The sequence below is a fragment of the Etheostoma spectabile genome, chromosome 7 (genome assembly GCF_008692095.1).
Source record: "Etheostoma spectabile isolate EspeVRDwgs_2016 chromosome 7, UIUC_Espe_1.0, whole genome shotgun sequence".
Classification (NCBI taxonomy): domain Eukaryota; kingdom Metazoa; phylum Chordata; class Actinopteri; order Perciformes; family Percidae; genus Etheostoma; species Etheostoma spectabile.
The window spans coordinates 22,721,623-22,745,342 of record NC_045739.1 but is presented as its reverse complement, the minus strand read 5'-3'; the positions used below and the strand labels follow the sequence as shown (position 1 = coordinate 22,745,342).

Below are 23,720 nucleotides of genomic sequence, written 5' to 3'. Positions count from 1 at the left end.
TGGCTAACAGCTAGCCAATGAGAGCCTGGCTATCGACATGCTTTATCCAGTGCAACTGGGCAAGCTCATGAATAGTAATGAGCCTAGGCGTTTTTTGTGATTGGCCTGATTTCTCCTCTTATTTCTTTTCAGTGGCTAGAGCTGACCGATGAGGTAGCAGATCATTTTCACATTCACCAAATAAGACAAACACATATGGACCTGACATATTTCATAAAATGGCGAGTAAAAACAATTTTGTGTGGCAGGGCACCTTTAAGCAATGGTTGTCGCCTCAGTGGAAGCAAGAGTTAACCGCAGATATTGTGTATTTGTCAGTGGTTTGGTCTGGCGCCATCTCATACAGGATGCTGGGACAGGTTTAGCAACATTTCTGCAGCATAATGTGCCCCATTTAAAAAAGAAAAACAATCTGTACCTTCATACTATCTGGCAGGAATAAAGAAGAACACATTGATTACAACTTGGAACATGTAGTGTCTCTTCACACAGACTTTAACCAGAGGTGGAAAGTAACAAATTACAATTACTTACATTACTTTAATTAAGTAGTTTTTTTTAAATGTACTTTTCCTTTAAAGAGTAGTTTTTAAAAAAAATTAATTTTAATTTTACTTAAGTATGTTTTGTTTGGAGCATTGTACTTTGCTACTTTTTAAACCAAACCCATTACAGAGTTGTTTTGGCAAAGTATCTGTCAACAAACTCGTCAATATGTTTTTTTGTTGCTTTTTTTATTTTTTTAAACTTTTTTGGCTCTGTGCCTATTAACAAATCTCAAAAGAATGTGATTTAATTAAATTAGTATAAATAAGATATTTATACAGGTATAAATTTCAAAAAAGTATATCTCCACTCGCTGTTAAAAAAGTAACTAACTTTTACTCAATTAGTACTATTTAAATAAACTACTTTCAACTTCTACTTGAGTAGATTTTTATACCGGTTAATTTTACTGAAGTAAAAGTAATCATAATTTTACTTAATTTGAATATGTTTGTACTCTTTTCCACCTCTGACTTCAACAAGTTTACCTTAATGTGCAGTTTTTAAAGAGCACATAAATGCAATCGTAGTTTTTTTAATCAAAGAAGGGGCATGAACAAAGTCCTGAACACTGCAGAGCTCTAGGTGCGGTCACGGTAACGAGTGTGTTCTGATTAGGGACGTTTCCTCATACAGTCTGACCCTGGCTTCCACACTTTGAGCCGCGTAGTCATTAGCAACACATGGCCCTGACTCAATGACTCTCATGTTGTAAAACCACAAGTTCCTATTCAAGTCAACATTTAGAAACAATGGACAATACGAATAACTTCGAGTATGTGGGGTGAAGGTTTTGTGTCACGTGCACAGCAATTACAGATGTAATCGCTGGCAATGAAATTCTCAGGCCTCAGTGACCTTCAACAATGCAACAACTATAATAGAGCAATCACAAGTAGTCAGACAGATACATAATGCATTTTCTTATAAATGTATAACATTTACACTTTGGATAAATGAAGCTGGTGTAACCAGGCGTAGATGGCCATTTATTGTCAAAAGGACCACTGCAAGCAAGCGACAAAACAAATACAACAACGCAGATCAATCAATTGGTTTTGCTGCTCTTATTTTCCTCATTGTATATGTCTCCTTATTTTTACTTTTTATATTGTTTACTTGAATGTTATGTTTGTCTGTGGACCTAATTGGTTAAAAAAATTTAATTTCGATCTCTTTGTTTGTTTTGACATGTGAAGAAATTGACAATAAAGCAGACTTTGACTTTGAAAATGGCACTTGAGGAGAACAGCAGGGGACGGCGCTAGACCAGTAACCAAAAAACCCAAAAACACTGGAGTTGTGAAGCTCATGAAAAACCCAAAAAAAATACAAGCTAAACAAATACCTGCTCATCTATATATATACTAAAGGTGCACTATGAGTTACTGCATGACGTCACTTCTGTTGACATTTCAAGTAAATTTAAAACAAAACAGCGCAAGCTCGCCCCTCCTCCCCATGCTTCCGCAATGGACTTGCTGTCGCTAACCGCCACCCCCTCCCCCAGCCATCTTGTCTGTGATTGGCTGGAACGTGGCTTGTTGTTTTTCGGTACCTATCCTGTGTCCCTGGTGTTTGTTTGACGTTTACGACCCCTGTGTGGTCTCCTGAGACCGGGCTTTTTCACGGTGGATTCAGGGGGCGGGCAGCTAGCGGATCAAGGACAGATGACTAGATAGGAGACAATGAAATCGCGCTGAAACCAAGCTGGAAATCATAGCGCACCTTAGGCCTGCACGATAATGGAAAAATCTGACATTGCGATATTTTTCCCCCCTGCGATTATATATTGCGATATGAAAAAAGAAAAAGTAATTTTTAAAAGATGACATAAATAGCTCTATTTGGAAATAATAAATTATTCTTGACTACTGCGTTGAAAACGTTACTCTTCTGAAGTGATTTTGGAGGGAAAATAGGTAGAAATACGCTGGTTGACTAGCGTGACACCATTGTATTCATATCATAATCAATGACAATGACTGCATGTCGCTTCCTCTAAACTCCAGGTTGTGGTCGACTAGCGGAGCCGGCTCGTTAGTTTGATATATTGATCAGACCTGCACGTCACGCACGCTAGCAACAAGCTCTGTGTTTCCAAGAACAGTTGAATCAGTGGAAATTACGTAAGATCAGACACAGACACAGACTTTTGTAGTAGATTAGTGTTACGTTTCCAGTGTCGCGGCTCCGAACCGTAACGTTAGTTGGGACGGACGGACCCCTTGTTTCTTTGGGCTAACTACATTAGCTTTAGCCTGGCTGGTAGCAGCTTTCTGCTTGTTTCTTTGGGCTAACTACATTAGCTTTAGCCTGGCTGGTAGCAGCTTCTGCTTGTTTTCTTGGGCTAACTACATTACTTTAGCCTGGTGGGCAGCTTTCTGCTTGTTTCTTGGGCTAAAACATTAGCTTTAGCCTGGCTGGTAGCAGCTTTCGCTGTTTTTAGGCTAACTACATTAGCTTTAGCTGGCTGGTAGCAGCTTTCTGCTTGTTTCTTTAGGCTAACTACATTAGCTTTAGCCTGGCTGGTAGCAGCTTTGCTTGTTTTGGGCTAAATACATTAGCTTTAGATGGCTGGTAGCAGCTTTTGCTTGTTTCTTTAGGAACTACATTAGTTTAGACGCTGGTAGCAGCTTTCTGCGGGGGGAAATGGCGTTGTGATTATGTTGCATTAATCAGGTGATTTAGTTTATATTTGCAGCGAACATAAAACATTGACTGCTGTAGCTTCACAGGCTACTCGTCAAAACTATGCGCATCACTGCGTCAGCAGAAGCCTTCGGTACTTTTCTACACACGGAGACTTAATTGCCATAACACACCCCGTCGGACTAACGTCACATACACACGCTGCCCACATGGCTACTTGTCTTAAAAGGGGAAGGGTCGGACGGTAATAATCACTTAAAAGTTCAACTTTTCTATCAAGCAGCATAAACGTTTTAACGTCAACATCGATGTGACCATCGCGCATGCGCACATCGCGATGTCGATGCTAAACACAATATCGTTTAGTCTTAGTGCACCTTTAATTAAAGGAGCGACAACTGTCGATTTGAGAACAAAGAAAAGGAAAATGCAAAACACACAAGAATAAACGAATCCCTGCCCAGTCCCAAAACTAGTTCAGCTTTTCAAGCGTAAACCCAAGGTTCAAATACACAGCATCCCATTTAACAACGTCCCTAAGAAGCACAGTGGTGAACTGTTCAATGAAAATCCCAGCAGTCCCCGCTGGGAGTCCTGGATGTCATTACAAATCAACATGAATGCACATCACAGCCGTGGGATTGGTGGACTGGACTGGACACATCAGAGATCAAAAACTGATTGGAGCCAGTCTGAAAACGCCCGATCAATCCGGACAGGGGAATCCTCCAACAAAGGCGCCAATCCCAGGGAGTGGCTCTGCAGCTTGTTAGCTAGTGAGAAACAAGATGGACATGACACGGCTTAATGTTGACTGAGATATTCCAGACCTGTCCGCCAGCTCCTTCTGAAATGTCCCCGTTTGCAAGGAACCCAAGAGATACCTGAAGATTGACAGGAATTGCATGGTTTCTCTGGGTCTGGCGCTCTAAAGCCGGACCCTTGAAGCCCCTGGAAGCCTAAACCGCAAGCCAGGAAACCAGAACGATTGCAAAATAATCATTCTCGTCTTATAGTCTCGTTTGCAAGATCCTTCCCATGAAGCCAGAGCAGCCATCCTTACGCACAACAGTTATGCACAGCTGCAGCTATTTATAGCATCCCCAGTGTTGTTCACTAATCACTACACATAAACTATCATCAGCAGTGATGCCTCAATTCTCATCAGAGGCTCATAAATAGCAATTATATAGCTAACAATTATTTAGTTAATAACTGTTTACAGAATGTCTTATGATATAATTTAAAAAAAACAAATGGGAAAAATGTTGAACAAATTAAGTGTGTGTTGCTGCAACAAACAGGTGTGTGTGTGTGTGTGTGTGTTTGTGTGTACAGCAAAAAAAGAATAATTAGAAATGGAAGCCTTGTGAAATTGTCTGTTTGGATCTTTTTTACATTCTATGTCTCACATTATTTTTCATTTCCACTTCAACATATCCCACCTGGCTTACTCTATAAAAAAGGGTGTACACACAGTGGTATGGTACACGGGAGTTACATATTTTTCCATAATAAATATGTGTGGGAAAAGGCATGTGCATGGTTTTGTGCGTACACACTGTTTATACATCTGGCCCTTGCAGCTGCTTTCCTATAGATGAATGCACTTTTATCTTTGCAAATCCCCTCAGGTTGAAAAGACAAGAAGTTATCACAAAGCTTAATCAGACATGATCATTTACAGTAGCTTCACACAGTGGCGTTAAGACCTGGATTTTTGTGTTGTTGATGAAACTATTGAACAAGGCACTAAAGTCACATGTCCAGCCTGCATACAACGTCCTGCAGATCAAACAAAGACAATTCATTCATCGGCCGCAGGGAGAACAATTTCCCTCCTAGGCTTGGCGTGGAGGCGTACTCGGCTTTGTTGAGATCCTGATTTTCTTGATGATCACCCAATCCTTCTGTGCAGCTGTGACTTGTATCCTCAGACAGGAAGAGGCAGAGCCATACTGTTTGTCCATGTCCTGCATCTCAAACTTCCCATTCTCTAACGTCCCCACTGTCTGGAACTCTTTACAACTCTTCTCCTCTTTCTCTGTGGTAATCACGTCGTGGCCTAGCTGCACGTGAGCCGACTCTAGGAGGTCTTTGCCCCCTGACCCTGTTTCGACATACATACCCGTCACGACTGTCGGGTCTGTGAACACCACAGTCAGGTGGTTTCCTTTTTCCGGGGAGCGCCCCCAGAAAAATCCCTCGCCAGGTTCCCAGGCCAGTTTGGGGAATTGTTTCTTGTACGTCGACATATCAGAATAAACCTCAGCTATAGGATTGGTATAGAAACCCTCCTCAAAGTCCTTGTCCTTCAGCTTGTTGTATGTCCCTTGGAACGAGGAGAAAGTCCCCATGTGCTGGAACAGTGAGGGCTTGAAGATGATTGTCTCTTTCTGGGTCATCAAGTCTCGGAAGCGCGTCATCAGCCAGTCACAGGGCATTTCCTGGTAGAAGAGGAAGAGAAAGCGGGCCAGGACAGGAAGATGAGCCGATTTGTGGAGTTTGCCGATGTAGCCGAGGGCCGAGAACTCCAGCATTGCCCAGGTGGTCTTCTTCGCCTCTTGCTCCTCAACGCGCCTCCTGATGGTGGAAAGGAAATTTTTTGCGGAAGAGACATCGTCCTCCAGTTGGAGGTAGAATTGACCAAGGCTGGCACAGTAGTGGATCAGGAAGGCGTAGTCCAGGTTCTGCTTGGAGCGGAACGTTACCCTTTCTGGAGCATCGTTGTAGTTCCTTTTCAGACCTGTATGAGAACCGGAGTGACGTGCATCAGTATCACAGCATTGACAAAAACCTCACGAGGTGGATGGGAATGAATTTGCAATCTAGTTAAAGCTAGGATTGGGTATGGCACCGGTTCCTAAACAACCGATATCGGACTGAATGACAACGCAGACTAAGGTGCCCCATTGCGGTATTGGTTCAGACACCAGCTCCGTTTTACAAGTATCGTTTTAGCACCTGTATCGGGAAAAAAACAAAAACGATACCCAACCCTAATATAAGACTAGGCGTGTGCACTACACCTGTAACAGGAGGGTAAACATCCTGAGGAACATGGAGGACCACCAGCTGGCCCTGTTCTAGCTCCGAGGCAAATGCAGTTTTGATCTCCCTCACTGTAGTGACTCTCCAGCTGACATCGAAATCTGCTAGCAGCACTACCACCACCATGGAGGAGCGTTCTTCAGGAGAGGACTGGGAGAAGAGGGACTGCAAGGTGGGGATTAGATAGCTGCCCTTCTTCCTCTTCACCGATGATAATCCAACTGATAAATACCCTGAAACACGTCAGGACAGGAAAGTAGAAATGTCATTCAACAACATCAATCTGTTAGATGACTGTTCCTATGGAAGCCCAGCCCTAATGTTAAAACATGTCCTGACCATAAAGCTATAGTGCGTAGTCTCTGTCACCCCCAGAACAAAAACTGTTGGCATCCACATGATACAAGCCTTCTGTGCATGTTTACCCACCCCTCCTCCACGCAGTTGCAGGGAAGACACAAAGGAGGATTTTAAAAAAACATAACAGGCTTTTCAGGTCTGGTGACATGTGGCACCTACTACAGTTACCAGTGACTTAGGGATACAGTATATCTAGGAAAGTTTGGAGATATGCGATATACAACCTAAAATTGTATCAGATTGAGCCTGGAGCAAGAAGTGCTATAATTTACTCAGACTGACATGCATCTTTTCCATAAATCCCCATCAATGACTTTGCCGAGTTCACTTTCCCAATCTCTTCATTTGAACAAAAGTCAGTTTTGTAAATTGGAAAGGTAAGGAGTACATTTCTGAGATGAGGTCTTTCTGATTCGTGGAAATGTCCGGGCACTGGAAGGAGACCTCGAAGTATGGAAATAGATGGGATTTTTGTAGGTTACATTTTTCACAAAGTTCACTAAAGCTTCAGAAGGCATTATTAGTGTAGAGAAAACTTTGTTTAACAAAGGCCCGACTTCTGCCATAATACGAAGGCCATTTCAGCTCGGGGCAGGGCCAGATGGGTTGGCACATTTGGCAGCATCCTTTTTTTACAACTTGGCTTTTTCAGCCCCTTCTGGCCTCTTCCTCCAATCATCCTCCCTATCGGTAGCCTATATGGGAAAACCTTTTGGAAAAAGACAGGCTATGGACTTACCCAACTAATGCTATTCGGAAGGAAAGAACCCCCTCACATGGTACAACCCATACAGAGGCTGCGGTGTCAGCATGGAACGTGTGTAGCCTATTTTTAGAGGAGATAGACTAACGTGACAAATGTCAACAAAACAAATCCTCGAGCGGCCCAAAAGTGAAGCGTCCCACCAGGAATTCTCCCGATTACCCACCCCGGGCCTGGCTAGGGGGTAGAAAGAGATCCATATTGTGGAGAGGGCTGTGGAGCCCAAAAGCAAGTCTAAATTGAGACAATATTCTTGAAGTCATAATCTGATCTATTTTAGGCCCTGCAGTGGGTATGAGCCTGTCTTAAATCTATTGGACCCTCTGACACGTGACACCCTTCACTAACCCTTACCTAATGTGCCCACTACTCCCACCCATGCAAAGAGTAGATACTAAACTACTTACTCAGGCAGGCCTTAAATCTACATTTCCTTATTCAAAATCAGCCCTGTGTTAAATCAACAGCGCTCTGCCAGGTGATAACACATTGCAGCAGAACTTGAGCTATTCTCAAATGAGTGAGACGGCCACGCCTCCCAGAACCACTCCCCTCTTTACCTTCACCCACATGCTCTATAAAGCAAGTCATATTCACTGCAACGCTGCCAGCTATCACCATAACTAGCTAACAGCATGCTAGCTAGCAAAATGTCCTCAGCTGACTCACCTTAGCAAACAACAAAGCACACACACACTGTCCATCACCAGCTAATAGCGTGTTGTGTGTCTTAACCCCTAAGCTAGGGTGGCTCCCCACCAGTTCAGGTAACAAGGACCAGATTACTCAGCTTTCACCTTTATAATAAATAAAAAGGGACAGACAATGTGTGTCACTCACTCTGTTGAGTGGATGGAGCTCCAGCCAGTAGCTGATAGGACACATTGAGAGGCAGGTAGTCTCCCCGTTCCACCCAGGACTCCTTACTAACCAACCTCTCCGCTTGCCAACTTAACTCATTTGGGATTGGTTCCTGTGGCCTTGCTGGGCCCTGCGAAAACAATCCCATTGATCGGTTGATTAGAATATGCTTAAATGTTTTTGTTATCAAAAAAAAATAAAAAATCACAGTTTAATACAGTTTTTCATACACATGTTTAAACAAAGTGAAACCTTTGTGCTTTGTAGAGAATTTTTTTTTTTTTGTGAAAGCAGTTTCCATTTGTGTTAGCCTGGTTTAAAATGCCAGTTAAGAGTGTTTTAAGCAGACGTTATGTCGCTTCACCCAGCACAACATTGGTATGAGTTGATCACTCTTCGAAAGATTCTACTTCTTTCCAGATGAAGTGTTTAAAAAGGTGGAGGACATTTGTGGAAATAATAATAAAACAGATTAATGTGACTCATCAAAGAAAGTCTCTGACTTTTTGTTAAGGTTTCTCTGAGAGATGGTGTAAAACAGAGTTTAAGAGCAGGGAAAGATATAATCAGCAAACAAAGCTTTTCATTGTGTGTGTGTGTGTACTCACAGCAATAAGGAAGTTCGAATGGCTAATGAAATATAATCCTCCGATGATGAGCAGCACTGCCAAAACAACATTCTTCTTAGAATGTCGTCGCATTTCCTAACACACACACACACACACACACACACACACACACACACACACACACACACACACACACACACACACACACACACACACACACACACACACACACACACACACACACACACACACACACACACACACACACACACACACACACACACACACACACACACACAGTGTAACTCAGTCAGCACAAACAGTAAATAATTCATCAAATAGGTAATAAATGTTTCAGAAAGCTCAGACACCGCAACAGGTTTGTGGATGGTGTGTTGAAAAGCGTTGCAGCAGGGGTGAGCTGAGTATCATTTTGAAAAATTAAAACATTCAATAGGCTACCAGTACCAATAACCGTATCCTTAAAGGGATACTGACACCTTTATTTCTACTTCGATACCCCTGCTTCACCACACCACGGACTAGGGTTGTGCAATTAATCACATTTTTTGGTTAGGTTGGGCTCCTAACAACCACAAAAAGATTATTTTGCACATGACATTTGACAAGGAAACTCTTATTTTGTCTTCAACAACAAGTGTTAAGGCACACGTCACAGTTCAAGGTGTTTTCACTGTTGATTTGATTTAACCATTTTTTAATTTCAATAAATGCAACCTCTTTCCAACGGTCAGTGACTAATCTTGTTAAATAATCCGGAGTTCAATGTTGACCGAAATAAGTGTGAATATGAATGTTTCCATAATCAACAGCCCTGGACAGACTAAGAGTTGTAGCTACTGCATCACTGGGCCAATCACACATCACATTAGATTCAGATAGCAATTTATTTTTTCTAGATTTGGTACAAAAAGGATTGAATGCAGGTATCGTTTGACTGGAGAAGTTTCAGCAGTATACCAGTTTAATCCCTTGGTGTGAAAATTGATGGTTATCATACGATGTACATTAATTTGCTTATCTGAGATATTGAAAATGAATGCACCCAAGAGCTGACATTAGTTATTTTGTGTGTGTGTGTGTGTGTGTGTGTGTGTGTGTGTGTGTGTGTGTGTGTGTGTGTGTCAAAAAAGGAACATACAGGAGCAGTCAATGTTCTGCACTTTTTTCCTCTTCTAAAGAACTTGCTGCTTTCTCTCCTTCTAATACTTTTGTTCAAACAGGAGACGAACAGCTGTGTTTAATTTCAAAAAAGGGAGACTTTTTACACATATTTCCATTAAAAAAAAAATTGTTTCAAGTTTAAAATTTTAATAAAGACGTTTTCACCCAAAATAAATAAAAAGGAGGTAATTGTTACTGAAAATACCGACAAAAACTCTCATATTTTAAAGTGAAAATCGGATGTTGAACACCTATTGGGGAAGGGCCTAATAACGTATTTAAACAAGCAGCTCCCTGTGTTGCCTATGGGCCTAATACTTGTACACGCTCTTACTCACATTACGTATCAGACGCTGTAGATATAGTAAGGTCCAACAGAGTTGACATCTGTATTATAATTTATGAAATACAAGCGATCAGCATCCCTGCAAATGGTCCTATTAGAGTAAATGTACACCATTATAATGATATCCCAGCATACAGTTGAGTTTTTCTATATTAGTATTAATGTTTTTATTTTTAACTGTCTATTCATGTGTTTTGTCGGTTTTTAATGCTTAGGACACTTGTGTTTTCATGAAAGGTAGCACTAACATTGACTGATCAGTGTGAAGGTAGTCTCAAGTTTCCACTCGTGTTTTATCTGTTTTATGATTTGTTTTTTATCTGTTTACCGGGTTTTATGTAAAGCACTTTGAATTGCCCTGTTGCTGAAATGTGCTCTACACATAAAGCTGCCTTGCCTTGCCTTGAGATCATCCGTCAGAGGACATTTAGTAAAATATTGTTTTTAATCACAATTTGTGGGCAGCTATGCGTGTTTCTTTCCTCTCTAGCTTCCCTGGGATTATGGCTCTGTTGCCGAAAATAATCTGAAATAGATAAGAGGGCGTTTGAATTTAAAAAAGGAAACTGTGTAAACAGTGAACAAACGGAAGTGAATGGAGGGGCTTTGAGTTATGTTTAGCTGCGTTTAGACGTAGCCTACTGTGTAGGGGTGCGGAGGGTGTGGCAGCACCACCTATCGCCAGAGTCCCTTTACTAAAGAATCTCAAACCAGATCATTTGAGCCCTAGATAGTTTGTCTCGTCAACTTCCTTCCATGATAAGATTTTCTCAGGCTTATTGAGATTTTCGAAAGAACACTGTCTCTGTTTTGTCGAGTATGTCGAGGCTTCTGCTGATAACAATAATTACTGTTGACCACGTGCCTGCTTGTTAAAAGGTCATAAGGAGAGTTTAATACAGCAAATCCATTCAGTACATCCACACTGAAGCTAACGTGGCCACAATAAAACTGTAGCTAGTCCAACAGTGACGTCTTTAAGCGAGAGATAGCCACACATTGATTTAATGAATATACCTTTGCTAGTATCGTGGAAGATAACGGTACACAAAGTTATCAACTTACGGAGAACCAATATCCATATGCTATTAATATTAATTATAATAAGTATTACCGTTGACGTTAGGTAATAATAGGCTCCTAAAGTTATCTAACGTAAGTGATTTTGTTAAAATGAAGCACGGTTCCGACTGCTGTCTTAACTTAACCGTGGTTTGTTAACCGCGAACCAAACTAACAGGTTGTTAGATAGTAGCTAGATAGTAGTTAACGTTTCGTTAAACGTTACCGTTTACACACCAAAAGCAGCCTGGCTCGCGATAGTATGAAACATAGTAACGGAGTAGCCATACATTTCATAATGACTATAGCTACATGGACAGATACTGATAAAACGTAGGTAACGTCACACCTCCGAGCAAAAGTAACCAAATAAAAAACTTAAGTTGGCTAAATGTCTCGTGCGTCACGTCGTTGCTGTTAATATAGAAACTTGTGTCCCACTCACCTCCCTCGAGCCGGTTCGCTTCAGCCCGGCGTCTGGCCGTGGCAGTCGGCGGGTTACAGGCTACTCATTGAACTGTGCTTACAGGACATAAGGCACAATAAGATTAAAAAAAAAAAAAAAAAAAAGGCATCACCGGAAAGGAGAATATGACGCTGACAGTGACATTACCGGCTAGTTTTACCACATCCTCTCCGTATTAAATCCTGCTGTATCTTCTTTTGGTGTGCGCACGCCGTGGTGTGGCCAGGTGGCCGTGGCTTTCTAAACGAAGCAGGTGTGTCGTCAATGTTGAACGGTTTCCAACCGCCTGCCTGCGAGAAACCAACCTAGTCATTGCACGGATGATTGGCATGTAGCAACGGACCTATGACTTACTAAAATAGACACACACTCATAAAAATGCAGGAGGAATCCAAATGTTTTATTATTTTAAGTCAGTTCATGAGTTTGTATTTGCGTTTCCCTTCGGCCTGGTGTTATCATGACAGCCTCTACACTAAAATTGGTCAAACACATTAAAGGGTAAAACCAGACCTCTGGGAGCCTCTGCCAACAGCTCCCTGCGGTAAAAAATAAAATCCACAATAAGTTGCAGGGCTCTTGTTCAGCTCTACTTCCTGTGAATATGTAAAGTGGTTTCCTCCATCGGGGCATGTTTGTCTGTAAACATTATTTTTATCTCAGTCCCATACTAGGAAACTAGAGAAGCTGAAAATGCCTCAGTGAGTGACTCCACCCGGCCAAACGCTTACCTAACCCAAACTATTCTTTAATCCACTTGCTATGACTGTGAGAAAACAGCAAACTGAAGAGATTAATGGTCCTCTGCTGAAGTTAACCAACTGACTGTGGTCTTGATAAATCATGTTTTACTCCAGTAAAGACTCCACTCTTGCGTCATTTGTTTCAGCCGATATTTAAAATGTGCAAGGTGAAAAGCACAAGTGTAAATTAATTTATATAATTTTTAATTTATTCATTTTACAGGCCTTTGCAAAGTGAGGGCATATTTACCATTGCTAGGGGCTATTTTACAGTTATGGTCAGGGAATGAATGCGCTCAGTGGGAATATTCTTAAAGAAACAGTAAGTATGTGTGTGTGTGTGTGTGTGTGTGTTGCATATTTAATCCCTCTCTGAGGACAATGTGTGCAGTACAGTCGTAAGGATGGAGAGGAACCCCTTGAGAGCTCTGTCATCCCTTGGTTGCTGCTTAAGAGTCACTTTTATTATCTTCTCTCCATAATTTCTCACAGACTCTCTCCCGCTCCGCCCATCAGCTGTGGCTTCCTCCACCGGTTTCACCTGCTCCTCTTCTCTGCCCTTCACCACGTCTCCATCACCATCACCCACGCCTCTGTTTACCACTCCTAGCCTCTGATTAGCCTCTCCGGTGCACAGCAGCTCCCCGACTATGAGCGTGCTGCGGGGTGTGTCTCCAGAGTGTGCGTGCTGGGTGTGTGTGTACAGGTAGACTCTCCAGGGAAGCGTGTGCGGTGGCGTGAAGGCCATCGTCTGGATGTTGACCAGCTGCATCGCAGCCTGAAGGCTTTGTGGTGAACAGTGAGGTATCGCGGGGCATAGGATGTGTTCTTCCAAGCACAAAGTATCCTCCTTTTCTTCCAGATTGTCTGCACCTAGCCGCAACAAAACAAGGAGCCAAGTCAGACAAAATCAAGTAGAAGTCTCCTACAGAAAATATTTACATGTTGCATCAAATTTGTACTTTAGTACAGATCTCACACCAGTGTTACAGTTTTAACTGAAGGCCTGTTTGCTCCTGTCAACCACTATTCCTAACCCATGAGGGAGAAGATTTCGGAAGGAGACAATCCCCTTCCATTTAATCACCTTGCTCTGCATGCAAAGGCTGTCGCTGCAGCCAAAGACGCTCAAACTCCTCCGGGCTGAGAGTCGGCGACAGCGACAAACTGAGGGGGCCTGCAACCGTCGAAGCCAAGACATCGGCAGAGGAGTCTGGAGAAGACATGGAAGAAAGGAGAGGAGGAACGGGAGGATGCAGGGAGGGAGGAAAGGAAAGAAGGGGAAAAAAGAAAGAGAGGATAAGAATGCAGCAGCAGGGAGCCAAATGGTGGACAGAGAGAAGGATATGGTTGAAGTGGGAGGGGGATAGGGAGTTAGGAGCAGTGCCAGAGGAAGAGATTTGTGGTTATAAATGGCACTGCATTCCCAGAAAAGGACATTAACCTTGGGGAAAAACACTTTCTCTGTCCAAATGGACCAAAATACCACAACTGTGTAATGTAACCCAATCAGTTCCTATAATAATAATAATAATAATAATAATAATAATAATAATAATAATAATAATCCTACATCTGGTGTGACAGTGGGCAGCAGGTTTACATACATGTGTGAAAAAACAGAATGTGAATTTAAGTACAATAAGCAGAAATTCTGCAATGGGACATTCTGCAAAATGATTGCTTCTACTTTTCTACTACTTCTACAAGTATATTTTGATGCTCACACTTGTGTAATTTTATTTGAGTACAGTTTTGAATGCAGGACTTTAACTTGTAACAGAGGATTACCACACTGTGGGTTGAGTATTTTAGTAATGAGTTCTTTTTATTCCTTACTGCAACTGGGGCATCAAATAGCTCTCCCGGTTGAGCATGCGCCCCATGTACAAAGGCTCAGTCCTTACCATTTATTTTCTTAAAAATATGAGCAACATGTGGATGAGATACCTAAAGAGCCTGCTCCTCCTATTCCCCCTGCTCTGCTTTTTGTAAAGCAGGCGTTATATGCAAAACAACCTGAATAGTCACATTCTGTGTTCCACCTTCAAATGCAAAGACACAGATACTTGTTTTGCTTATATAGCAAAGGGGCGTTTGCATCATCCTGGAGTCCATTAATCCAGACACTAGCTGCTCTACAAGTGCTCAGAAACATCCCACACCTATACTGCAGAGCCTGCGGGACATGCTAGCGCCTTTCGGTTAGGCTGAGCTGACATGACACATTTTGTCACAAAGGATAATGTTGCTGAGTGACATGCTGGATGAAAAAAGATAGAAAAAACAGACCAGGAAACAGAAAATGTTTGTAAGGGCGCTACAATATATTCTTCCTTTTGGTTTATCTGTAATTGTATTTTTGCACACAAACAAATGATCTATAACATCCTTTCATAGAGGGATCACTGGAGGACTGAAGTAGAGCAGATTTTACGGGTGTGGTTGGCTGAGCTCCAGGCGGTGTCTCAAACCTTCAAAACTGCCTACTTGCACACTTCAAAACACACTTATTCTGTATTGTCGCCCAAAAATGAAAACCGGCAGCTGATTGGACGAACGTGTCACCTGGATCCGGTTTCTCCGGAAATTCAAAGCCAGACTGTCATGACACTGTCACAGGGTGCAGAGGAAGAGAACGGGATGTTTGGGAGGGTTTGATGCGCTACTTTGAAAAGCTAAATAAAAACTTTTGTTATATATATTGTCTTGTTTTTTTAAGTAACAGTGTGCAATATTGGAAAGACATGAGCGCTAGTAGCCGAACAGTTGAAAAGTGAGAATAGGCAGAGAGTGGATAATCTGTCGGTGTCGGGCTAGATTTGTTTAAATGTCCGTTTGTTCTGGACACACACTCCGCACTCTTGTTTGCTAACAACGCGGTCATAAGTGACGATTCTCTCCGACCAACCAGCAGTCTGCAGGTAACCACGTCACCTTTTGGTTCGCCTCGGCTCGCTTGGAACCTCGACTGAGGTAGTACTAAAAAAAGTACCTGGTAGCAGGTCCCAGGGACTTTTTTTTGTAATGAAAACCAAAAAAAAGCGAGTAGAGCCGAGGCGAGTCGAGTAGATACCACGCAGTGGAAAACCGCCACTAGTGTCATCAGGAATGTGTACCTAAAGTATTAAAGGTAAAAGTACTCAATGTGGAAAAATCCTACATTACAACATACATTTTAGAAACTGGAAACAATCCAAACAGTTCTGGGTTTAATCGGCTTATCATTGCAGCCGTACAAGTAGGCTGTATATTGTTGAGTAGCTTAATTTATAATAATGTGTTTACTGTGCAAAAATGTTGATTTGTAAAGTAACTATAGCTTTTAGAGTAATGTAGTGGAGTAAAACGTACTGTACTTCTCTCTGAAATGTAGTGGAGTAATGGTAGAAAGTAGAAAGACTCAAGTACAAGCAGCTGTAGTGAAGGTGCAGGGCTTGCCTCGGTTTGAAACACTCTACAGAAAGATTTGAATGTCTTCACCCACCTGAAAGAAGCGTCTCTGTTTGCCTACAGTCCAGTGTGTCTGAGAGGTCAGTGTTAGGCTTGGGGTCAAAGGTCACATGTTCAGGGCTTCCTCTGCTGGCTGCCTCTGTCTCCACGCCGCTCTGCCTCAGAGGCTCCAGAGTGTTAAAGCTGCATGCCCACTGGCTGATGGGCTCCGCGGGGCGGCCAATCAGAACACCCAGGGAAGGGTCTGACCTCCGACCCTGGAGGACCTTTCGTGTCTCTTCTATCCCACAATGCAACAGGCGGTAGTAGAGAAGCGCCTGGTCACGCACGCACATGTCCGTCTCCTCCTCTGGAAAACACAGGAGTATTAACAACCTCATGTCTTTTTCTCTTTCTCACACACACACACACACACACACACACACACACACACACACACCCCCACCGACGCTCAACCATCTCTTCGTGATTGCTGACCTGGTTTGTTGTATTTTGGTGCACAGCCTGTGCCCCTAGGTTTGTTTTGACGTTAACGACCCCTGTGTTGTCTCCCGAGACACAGGGTTTTTTCAGCGTGTTTCAGGGGGCAGGCAGCTGGCGGATCAAGGAGAGATGCCTCCGATTAAGACAAAAATTAAATCAAACTGAAACCATGCAGGAACTCATAGTGCACCTTTAAAGCTGACTTCCTGTTTTCAGTAGTGGGCGCTATGACCATGAGTCAATAAGGACGTGTAGTTGTAGACCTGTATCCCTTCAATCCTTTCTACTCAGCGTTATAATATAATTGCTTGTTTGTGTGTTTATTGATTTCTCTGCTCGTCGACACTGTAATGGGGGCAACCAGTGTCTGACAAATTTAATTAAAAAGGTAATTGATTGATTGATAGATACGGAACATCAAATTTTCTGCCTCGCCACGTCAATACTGTTTCACAAAAACATAAAAACTTTGCAATTTGGCATCATGACAGTCTTGACATTGCTGACCCATTCGAGAAGGATCTCTTGAGTCCTCTGGAATACTACAAAAAATACTCTAAAGGATTTGAAAACAAGTTCCATACTTGTTAAGGGCTTAAAATGGCATGTTTTCACATGACATCGTTCGAGCTATTGACTATCCATTTGCAATTGAGAATACCACACTGTGTCACTCTGATGGTGCTGATTATTTTCCTCATCCCCTCTAGTTATGGTTCAACATGCGTTTAAGACAATAATGTTGACATATGCAATAAGTGAGTAAAGTAGACGGGACAAGCACCATTTGGTGGCCATATTCCGCAGAAACATGTAATCTGACTCATAATCCGCCTGAGTTATACGGTGTTAAACACGGAGGATAAAAGAGTCATCCTATTAGTGTAAACAAATCAGGATATTACACAGATGTTTGTGAGTATAAGGGTGTTACTGCGAGCTAGAAGACAAACAGGATATAAAAAAGTGACTGCTTGGAAGTGTTGTCTTGTAAACAAGACACTGTGCCATGATGTTATGACCCTGTGTGTGTGTGTGTGTGTGTGTTTACCTATAGCTGAGATCGCAGCCTGGGCAGTGTCAGAGTTGACATCAGTGCAGTATCCTTTCGACTCATCCGAATCATTGCTACATTCTCATCATTCACCAGCTCCACCAGCACCTGCAAACACAACAGTACTGGCTTTATTATTTTAAGTAGCTTCTGGCAGTACAGGGTAGAAACTGTGTGGATATCACTGCATGTTAAAGGGGGTGCACCAGCCATTTAGAATTGCACTACAGTTCCAGTTAGGAAAACTTCATTGCCGACAAATGGCTGATGGGATGTCCAGGACCCCCCCTGAGTATACATTTGTGAGTGTGTTTTCTGAAAGGGTAATGAAATGAAGTAAAACAACAACAACATATAATAGATTAAACACAGTCATAAAAGGGTGCTAAATGAAAACATTCTTGGATTGAATATTCTTTAGAGAAGGAGCACATTTAAGTCCCGCCCCCAACGCCATCTGCTAGCAAACAGAACGTGCCTAAAAGCTGCTGTGAGGTGATCACAGGTCCCTATATTTCTATTTTTTTTCTAGTATTGTTTTATCATGGTTAAATGTGTTTTTCTTAAAGTATTTTAGTATGGGAATGACGTGTCAAAAGTGAGCAGTGTGGGTGTGATGTGTGTGTAATATTGTCTGTTTGCCATTATTTAGCGTTATTTAATTCCACAATCAAGGGATCTTAAAGTGTTCATATAATGCTATTTCAGGCTCATAGTTATATTTAAAGTTTTTCAGAAAAGGTTTACATGGTTTAATTTTCAAAAAACACCATATTTTGTCATATTGCGCATTGCTAAGCTCCTCTTTTCACCCTGTGTGTTGAGCTCTCTGGTTTGCTACAGAGTGAGGCATCTCACTTCTGTTCCATCTTTATTGGGGGTCACACATGCGCAGTAGCTAGGGAAGGACTACTAGCCAGTCAGAAGCAGCGTATGAGGGCGTGCCATGCTAGCAGCTAGCGAGCATTATAACGTTGTTACAAAGTGACGCACGTTTGTCACAGAAGTAAATCCTGGACTACAATAGAGCTGTTTGAGCAGTTGGTGAACTGTATTTTCTGTTGGAGATGGTAAGTCCCTTTGGGGGGGGGGGCTTTGGGCTTTTTCACTTTGTAAACGTATAACATGGGCAAAAAAATATGTAACAATAATGGAAAGGGGAAAGAGCAAAAAGACAATATGAGCATTTGTTACAGCCAATGTTACAACAAAAAAGGGTTCATCTGAAGTGTTTGCAGCTGGGTAAATAATGTGCTACTTCAGCAGCCCAGGGTTTCACTGTCAGAACAAAATCATGGAAACATAGAGCTGTTGGGCGGGGGCGACCTCTAGCTCACTCAGTAAGAGCATGCGCCCCATGTAGGCCCCATGTAGGTCGAATCCGACCTGCGGCCCTTTGCTGCGTGTCATCCCCCCCATCTCTCTCCCACCTTTCATTTCCACCCACTGTCACTATCTAATAAATGGAGAAAAAAAATGCTCAAAAAATAATATTTAACAAGAAAAGCGCCGTGGGCAGGTTCCTGTTTCAGCTCGTGAGACTGTATTCGTTGCTCACATAGCAACACGATGACGGAGAGGTGCCGAAACGGCTCTCTGTGTGTACTGTGGTCTCCTCTTCAGGCGCAGCAGTGTGTTTGACAGCTCTGGCAAAAGTTATGTTTCGAGTTGTCGCTTTCATCCAGCTTTTCTAATTTCATGATTCACAAAAGCTTTGGATTGAGACATGCAGTTATATAGTAGTGTTTGTCCTTTCAGGAATAGCTCAAGACCCTAGGAAGCTACGTTATTACCAGTCTTGAACCACATTTTGGTACATTAGGTCGGCCTACACAACCTGCAGGACAAGGTAAGCGAGAGGTGAAAAGGGTTTCAGAAAACTATTTGAAGATTAATTACACTCTCTTTCTGGTCAGCCATTAACTAACCACATGAATTTGGGTCTATCAAAACATGAAATGATCAGAAATAGACAAACAAATGGTTAATCGAATTATTGTATGACAGTTCATTTTAAAAATGTCTGACCGTGACACGCCTACCTGTAGGTGTGTTCTGTCTGCAATCTAGCTTCCCTCTGTTTAAAGCTTCTTTGTTGCATTTTAAATGAGGATGTGGTTACATACATCGTCTAAAACAGGGAAATAGGCCTGCACGATTAATCGTTACAAAAACGCGATCTCAATTCCCCCTGTTCACGGTTACATTTTTAAAAGACTTTGATTAAAAAAAAAGCAAAAAAGCTTTGGTTTTAATGCTCTCCCTTCTTCATTGGAGCCTCTATGTTTACAGGCTTGTGGTGATGACTATGTGCTATGGGCGTCTAATAATAATCTGCTTGTTTGTACTGCCCATTTGTTTGTTATAGTAAAAAAAAAAAAAGCGGGCAGAGGATTGTATATCAATCTAAGCAAAACAACTGTGATTCATTTTTTCTCCCGAATCATGCAGGCCTACAGGGAAATATAATTTATTAACTGTAGTTTCACTCTGTCAACATAACCTGTTTTTGTTGTTGTTTTTTACACTTTCACAGTAGCTGTGGTGGAACAACACACATAAGCAAGACAAAAGCACCAACAGTCAAACAGGACAATCACCTGCATTTTCCTTTGCTTGATGTAGGCCGCTCAGCATAACCAAGAAGAAGCGTTTGTAGTGCGCCCCATCAGCAGGGAGAGAACGCAGCAGCAACTAGAGAAAGACAAGAACACCATCTTATTTCTCAAAATGTATTCACACGTCCATCTGACAGAAGACTTCCACTGACAAGAAACAAATGGACTCGTGGGAAAAATATTGATGCAGGAATGAACACACACACATGCGCACACAAACAGAACACAGAAAAAAAATCATATAAAAGTTAAAAAAAAACACAAAAGTTAAAAAACAACAAAACAATGTCAATCTTTGAAAAAACAACATTGTCAAAAGCATCGGGAAAAAGTCATAAAAAGACAAAAAACATAAAAGCATCTTAAAATGTCAAAAAAAAAAAGTCATAAAACCCAGTCAAAAGCATCAAGCACAACTCAAACACTCAATTCTTTATTGGCCAACAGCACATTCAAATCAAGGATTCTCCAATTTGGCCAAAAACAATATATTTTAATTTATATTGATACGTTATGCCAGACTGGGCAAGTAGGTTGTTATATTTACTTGCCCAGGGCCATTGGGCAACCCTGTTGAACTCTGCTTTTATTCAACCTGAATCACTCCCACCGACCTGTATGTTGGCAGAGGGCGTGACCCCATCTCCGTGGATGCGCTGCCGTGCCGCAGGTGGCCACAGGGTGCGCGTACTCGCTCAAGTGCCGCCAGGCTGACAGCGGCAGGCCGGACGACTGAGGAAGAGGCTGAGGGGTGGCCCCATGACTGGGGGTGGGGGCTGACCAGGGACGCTCCAGCAGGGACAGGATGTCAAACAGCTCGTCCTCCGACTGAGGCTGGTACGCTGGAGGATCCTCAGCACCTCACACTGACCCCAAACGTCAGATTCCTTCAACCTGGAACACACACACACACACACACACACACACACACACACAACACACACACAACACACACACACACACATGTGTGTGTGTGTGTGTGTGTGTTTTGGTGAAAACCACTGAATAAAAAAACTTCACAGGACACGTTCAAATTGGGCAGAGCTATGCCGGCAGATACCTGAGGTCACCAAACTAACACTGGCACAACCACACTGAGTCGGGTTAAGGCTCCAGCTGCCATTCATTTTCTTCTATAAGCAAGAAATCCATCGTGAAGAGTAATTTATCACACCTGGAATCAATTGTACATTTATTATGAATGGCAACCTGCTATTTTGACAAAAACTCCAGTCATACACAGATTGAGGAAAGCTTTGGTGTGTTTTCTATGTGCAAATAGGAAGAAAAACAGACTTCCATGCTTGTACTTCCATTGTTATGTAATCCTTTAACACACCTTGGTCTGGTCTGGTTTGTCTTTGTTTTGCCTATGAAAATGTGCCACAAAGGTCATGGTTAAACTAAACTAAATGCGAGTTGTGTTTCAATGTATACAAACAGAAGCAAGGCTAGTGGTGGAGGAGGAAAAAAATACAGCTTTCGTGTTTAAGCTGTTCAATTAGTAACATAAAAAAGTATAACCACAAATTAAGTATCTATCTTTTCTTTTCTTTACTATTCATGTAATCCTATTCCAAGCTGCCCTGCAGCGTATGAAGTAATCATAATTAGCCCCACCTTATCAGCTGCGACATCAAAGTGATTACCACACTAATGCTTCAATAATTAGAATCTAATAATCTAATATGTATTATTCTAAAATTCTGCATTAAGAGCAGATATTTTTTTATTTATGGTTCTGGGCGGGTACATGCAGAGATTTTGCCGTAGCCAATGTAAGTGGCACGAAGTTTATACTTGTGGGTTGGTGTGTGCGTCGATCAGGCCTGCCATTGTGTGTGTGTGTGTGTGTGCGTGCTGTGGTAGAGCGAGTGAGAGAGTGAGGGTGATTAGCTTCGGAGTGAGTAGTGACTCTAGAGTCATCATGAGAGAAACTAAGTGTCTCCCCTGTGCGTCCTGACCAAGGTGGGAAACCTGTAGCAGGAGAAGTGAACCCTCTCCTTGATTTCATGTTGTTTATGGAGAAGCAGAACCAGGAAATGAGTCGGGGGGGAATGCAACGCTACCAAGCCACGGCTGAGTGACGTGCGTCGCCAACATGTAGTTCAATTTTTATAAATAGTACAGATATATATATAAATAAAAGGAAGCTAAAAGGAAGCCTTCTGCATAATGAGAACTACATTGAGAGAACTTCAATGAGAAGTACATTTGGCTGATAATACTTTTACCAAGTAGTATTTTGATTACAGGAACGTATTTATTCCGGCACCATTTGCTTTCCCAGTGCCCTATTGTCTTAGTGCTTACAATTCTTATAGAGAAGTTTATTTGCATGTGTGTGTATTTATGTGTATGTGTATATGTCTGTACATGCATGTCTGTACATAGTATCAAAATGTTTCAGTTTACCTTGTTCAGCCTTGTTTTTAGCCGTATGTCATTTTCTGTGTGTATACTTTGAGAGCGGCAAAAAGGCGGAATCAAATGCCCTGTATGTGTTCACACTTACTTCATTAAAGCGGGTTGTAATTAAGATTTAGATTCAGAATTTTAATTGTAAAGGAGTTCTTTTTTCAGCTGAGTGAAGAATGTGACTGTTATGACATGGTAACGACCAAGCAGTATGTGGACAGTGCAGCGGCTCTGGTCTGACCTGGCTATCCTGCAGCGTCTCCTCGCAGCCCTCGAGAGCCAAACATACAGTGTCGCTACACTGAGGACACACCCAGACCAGGTCTCGCATCGTCTGCACCACCGCTGAGTGTAGTGGAGGAGGGGGAGGAAACACAAGAGTGAGAGGGATGTATGTGGAAAAACAAGTGCCAACTGGATGAAAAGGAATTTCTTTCTGACAGTTTGAAACAAATCCAGCTGAACACTGGCTTCAGTACATGTATGCTAACTATTTCTTCAGGAAAACGAGTTTTACCAGAAGTGATGTTCTCCTGTTTGAGCCCGAGCAGCCCAGTAAGGATCTCCAGACATTGGTCGCTGTAGCTCCGTCCAATACGACCTGCACCCAACCCACACAGGAGAGCACACACATGAGACTTTAATTACTCACACTACTTGGTGATAAGATCTTAAAAATGTTATTTATATAGCACTCTAAATATAACACATATTTATATTCTGCCTTAAAACCCCTATGTTTTAAGAACCCCAAAGACTTTGAATTTCAAATTTAAGCTGCAAGCGCCGATGAACGTGCCCTCCCTGCACGTCGGGGGCAATAGAGGAAAGCCGGTTGCCGGTAACACTTCGTGTTTCCACTATGTGGCGCTAGAGAACACACTATGATTTTTGTCACTTAAATGTGCACTAGCAGTTCCTGCATGGTCACTTCTGTTGAAATTCCAAGTAAATACCAAACAAAACAGAGCAAGCTCGCCCCTCCCCCCATGTTTCTGTAACTGTCATTGACCCCCACCCCCAACCATCTCTTCGGTGATTGGCTGGAACCTGGTTTGTTGTATTTTGGTGCACAGCCTGTGCCCCTAGT

At 42.2% G+C, this 23,720-nt stretch overlaps 2 protein-coding genes and 1 long non-coding RNA gene across 3 annotated transcripts in view; 1 reads left to right on the top strand and 2 right to left on the bottom strand.

Annotated features, from left to right (window-relative positions):
• LOC116693236 (uncharacterized) overlaps positions 1 to 12,237 on the top strand; it is an 18,908-nt gene extending 6,671 nt beyond the window's left edge. The window contains exon 3 of the long non-coding RNA XR_004332873.1: positions 12,224 to 12,237. This is a non-coding gene — a long non-coding RNA (uncharacterized LOC116693236). The remainder of the gene's footprint in view (positions 1 to 12,223) is intronic.
• Positions 2,104 to 12,070, bottom strand: zgc:101663 (alpha-1,3-mannosyl-glycoprotein 4-beta-N-acetylglucosaminyltransferase C). Its single transcript, XM_032522056.1, has 5 exons — positions 11,841 to 12,070; positions 8,842 to 8,937; positions 8,213 to 8,363; positions 6,228 to 6,482; positions 2,104 to 5,944 (listed from the first exon to the last, which is right to left on the bottom strand). Exons 2-5 carry the CDS (start codon positions 8,932 to 8,934, stop codon positions 5,040 to 5,042), a joined length of 1,404 nt encoding a protein of 467 aa, XP_032377947.1. The 5' UTR covers positions 8,935 to 8,937; positions 11,841 to 12,070; the 3' UTR covers positions 2,104 to 5,039.
• Positions 12,238 to 12,242: 5 nt separating the features above from the next.
• Positions 12,243 to 23,720, bottom strand: part of ap4b1 (adaptor related protein complex 4 subunit beta 1) — a gene marked incomplete at its 5' end in the record, with an annotated part of 24,155 nt that continues 12,677 nt past the window's right edge. The window contains 7 exon segments of the mRNA XM_032521652.1: positions 12,243 to 13,477; positions 13,692 to 13,817; positions 16,092 to 16,451; positions 20,827 to 21,054; positions 21,273 to 21,345; positions 22,797 to 22,975; positions 23,148 to 23,231. Coding sequence (XP_032377543.1) covers positions 12,966 to 13,477; positions 13,692 to 13,817; positions 16,092 to 16,451; positions 20,827 to 21,054; positions 21,273 to 21,345; positions 22,797 to 22,975; positions 23,148 to 23,231 — 1,562 coding nt within the window. The 3' untranslated portion in view covers positions 12,243 to 12,965.